At 48.6% G+C, this 2,500-nt stretch overlaps 1 protein-coding gene across 2 annotated transcripts in view; it reads left to right on the top strand.

Annotated features, from left to right (window-relative positions):
• Window positions 1-2,500, top strand: part of prkd4 (protein kinase D4) — a 21,932-nt gene that overhangs the window by 8,665 nt on the left and 10,767 nt on the right. For both annotated transcript variants that reach the window (XM_031585242.2, XM_031585244.2), the window contains 4 exons: window positions 768-899; window positions 1,471-1,625; window positions 2,060-2,264; window positions 2,484-2,500. The exon at window positions 2,484-2,500 is cut by the window's right edge and continues 67 nt beyond it. In XM_031585242.2, the coding sequence (XP_031441102.1) occupies window positions 768-899; window positions 1,471-1,625; window positions 2,060-2,264; window positions 2,484-2,500 (509 nt within the window). The remainder of the gene's footprint in view (window positions 1-767; window positions 900-1,470; window positions 1,626-2,059; window positions 2,265-2,483) is intronic.

Below are 2,500 nucleotides of genomic sequence, written 5' to 3'. Positions count from 1 at the left end.
TGTGTCAGTGTGTGTCAGTGTGTGTCCGTGTGTGTCAGTGTGTGTGTCTGTGTGTGTGTCTGTGTCAGTGTGTGTGTGTGTGTGTGTGTCAGTGTGTATCAGTGTGTGTGTGTCAGTGTGTGTGTGTGTGTGTCCGTGTCTGTCAGTGTGTGTCAGTGTGTGTCAGTAGTTTGTGTTCATATCTGTATTAGACAACAGGAGCTCAACTGGTAGAGTCATTGGTAGAGCAAGCTGCTAAGACCTCCAAGATTGTGGGTTTGACTCCCCCCTAGGTAGAGCTCAACTGCCCCCCCCCCCCCCAACTGTGTGTGTGTGTGTGTGTGTGTCAGTGTGTGTCAGTGTGTGTGTCGTGTGTGTCAGTGTGTTCCAAGATCGTGGGTTTGACTCCCAGGTAGCCGACACCGGCTACTAATGAATGTGTATAATCTGTACTGAAAGTCACTTAGCATCATTTAGCGACTGCAAAAGAATAAAAAGAAATAGGGTCTCCTTTGCGATGTAATAAATAAATGTGTATGAAATATATGTTTATTCAATGTATTAAATATATGTGTATTAAATATATATATATATATGTGTATGAAATATATGTGTATTAAATATGTGTGTATTAAATGTGTTAAATATATGTTTATTAAATGTATGTGTATTAAATGTGTTAAATATATGTGTATGAAATATATGTGTATTAAATGTATTAAATATATGTGTATTAAATACATGTGTATTAAATATATGTGTTGCACTTTTTATATCCCATCCCTCAGCCTCAGCCTCGGCAACACCAATTAGATTCCGCCCTCATTCGCTGGTGGTCCAATCATATCGCACCCCTACCTTTTGTCATCACTGTGGAGAGATGCTCTGGGGCCTGGTTAGGCAAGGGTTAAAATGTGAAGGTAAGAGAACACACTGAGAACACCCAACGCAAGATTAGCTGCTGGTTAGCTTCTGTTAGCCGTTACTAATGTCACTGAGAACACCCAACGCAAGATTAGCTGCTAGTTAGCTTCTGTTAGCGGTTACTAATGTCACTGAGAACACCCAGAGCAAGATTAGCTGCTGGTTAGCTTCTGTTAGCGGTTACTAATGTCACTGAGAACCCGCAACGCAAGATTAGCTGCTAGTTAGCTTCTGTTAGCCGTCACTAATGTCACTGAGAACACCCAGAGCAGGATTAGCTGCTAGTTAGCTTCTGTTAGCCGTCACTAATGTCAGCAGCGCTCATGTGTTACACTTTACAGCACCTCTCCTGTTTACTGATCTCTTCCTGACGTCTATGTCATTCTCTCTCCTGTTTACTGATCTCCCTCTCTTTCTCTACCTCCCTCCCTATCTCTCTCCTTCTCTTTCTTTCCCTCCCTCCCTCTCTCTCTCTCCCTCCCTCTCCCTCTCTCTCTCTTTCTCTCTCTCCCTCTCCCCCTCTATCTCTCTCTCTATCTCCCTCCCCCCCTCCCCCCCCCTGTCTAGGTTGTTATCTGGACTTCCATAAGCGCTGTGCTCTCCACCTGCCCAGTGACTGCAGTGGTTTGTCTCGGCGCTGCAGGTCCAGTTTGTCTCTGTTCCCACCGGGGCGGCCCCGCCTGCCGTCCCTCTCCACACAGGCAGGGGGCAGTCTAGAGGAGGTGTGTGCTTCTGTTTGCATTTGAATTACAGTGTAGTCACTACAGTGCTGATTTGATTTGATAATGATGCAGAAAGTGTGATACAGAAACCCTGCCTCTGTCAAATGCACTGAAATACTTCACCTCTGCTCCTCTCCTCTCCTTTCCTCCTCTCCTCTCCTCTCCTCTCCTCCCCTCTACTCCTCTCCTCTCCTCTCCACTCCTCTCCTCTCTCTCCTCCTCTCTGCTCCTCTCCTCTATATCCCCTTCCCTGCCTCCTCTCAGTTTTTCACATTTGCTGCAATCAAAGATGTTTTTTTTTCCAACATTTTCAACTAGCCCACTCAACCTCTCTCTCTTTTCGCTCCCCTTTCTGTCCATCTGTCCTACCCCCCCCCCCCCTCTCCCCCATGCCTCCCCCCCCCCCCATGCCCCCCCCCCCCCCCCCCCCCCAGATCAGCATGACGAAGCCCAGCAGCTCCCGGTCTCAGAGCAGCTCCCGGTCTCAGAGCAGCTGTTGGGTGCGGCGCACGGCGGCGTGGGGGAGCGGGGTGCAGTTGCCCCACACCTTCCACGTGCACAGCTACACGCGCCCCACCGTCTGCCAGTACTGCCACAGGCTGCTCAAGGGCCTCTTCAGACAGGGCCTGCAGTGCACTGGTCAGTGTGTGTGTGTGTGTGTGTGTGTGTGTGTGTGTGTGTGTGTGTGTGTGTGACATTTGGCTGGAGTCTTTGCTGCTAGTTATTTGATGTCAGTTTGGAGTGTCTCTGGCTTATGTGTGTCCTCAGACAAGGCCTGCAGTTCACCCATCAGTGGGACTTGTGTGTGTGTGTGTGTGTGTGTGTGTGTGTGTGTGTGTGTGTGTGTTTGCTTTATAGACTGCAGGTTTAATTGT

The sequence above is a fragment of the Clupea harengus genome, chromosome 18 (genome assembly GCF_900700415.2).
Source record: "Clupea harengus chromosome 18, Ch_v2.0.2, whole genome shotgun sequence".
NCBI lineage: Eukaryota > Metazoa > Chordata > Actinopteri > Clupeiformes > Clupeidae > Clupea > Clupea harengus.
This window is presented reverse-complemented; position numbering and strand designations above follow the sequence as displayed.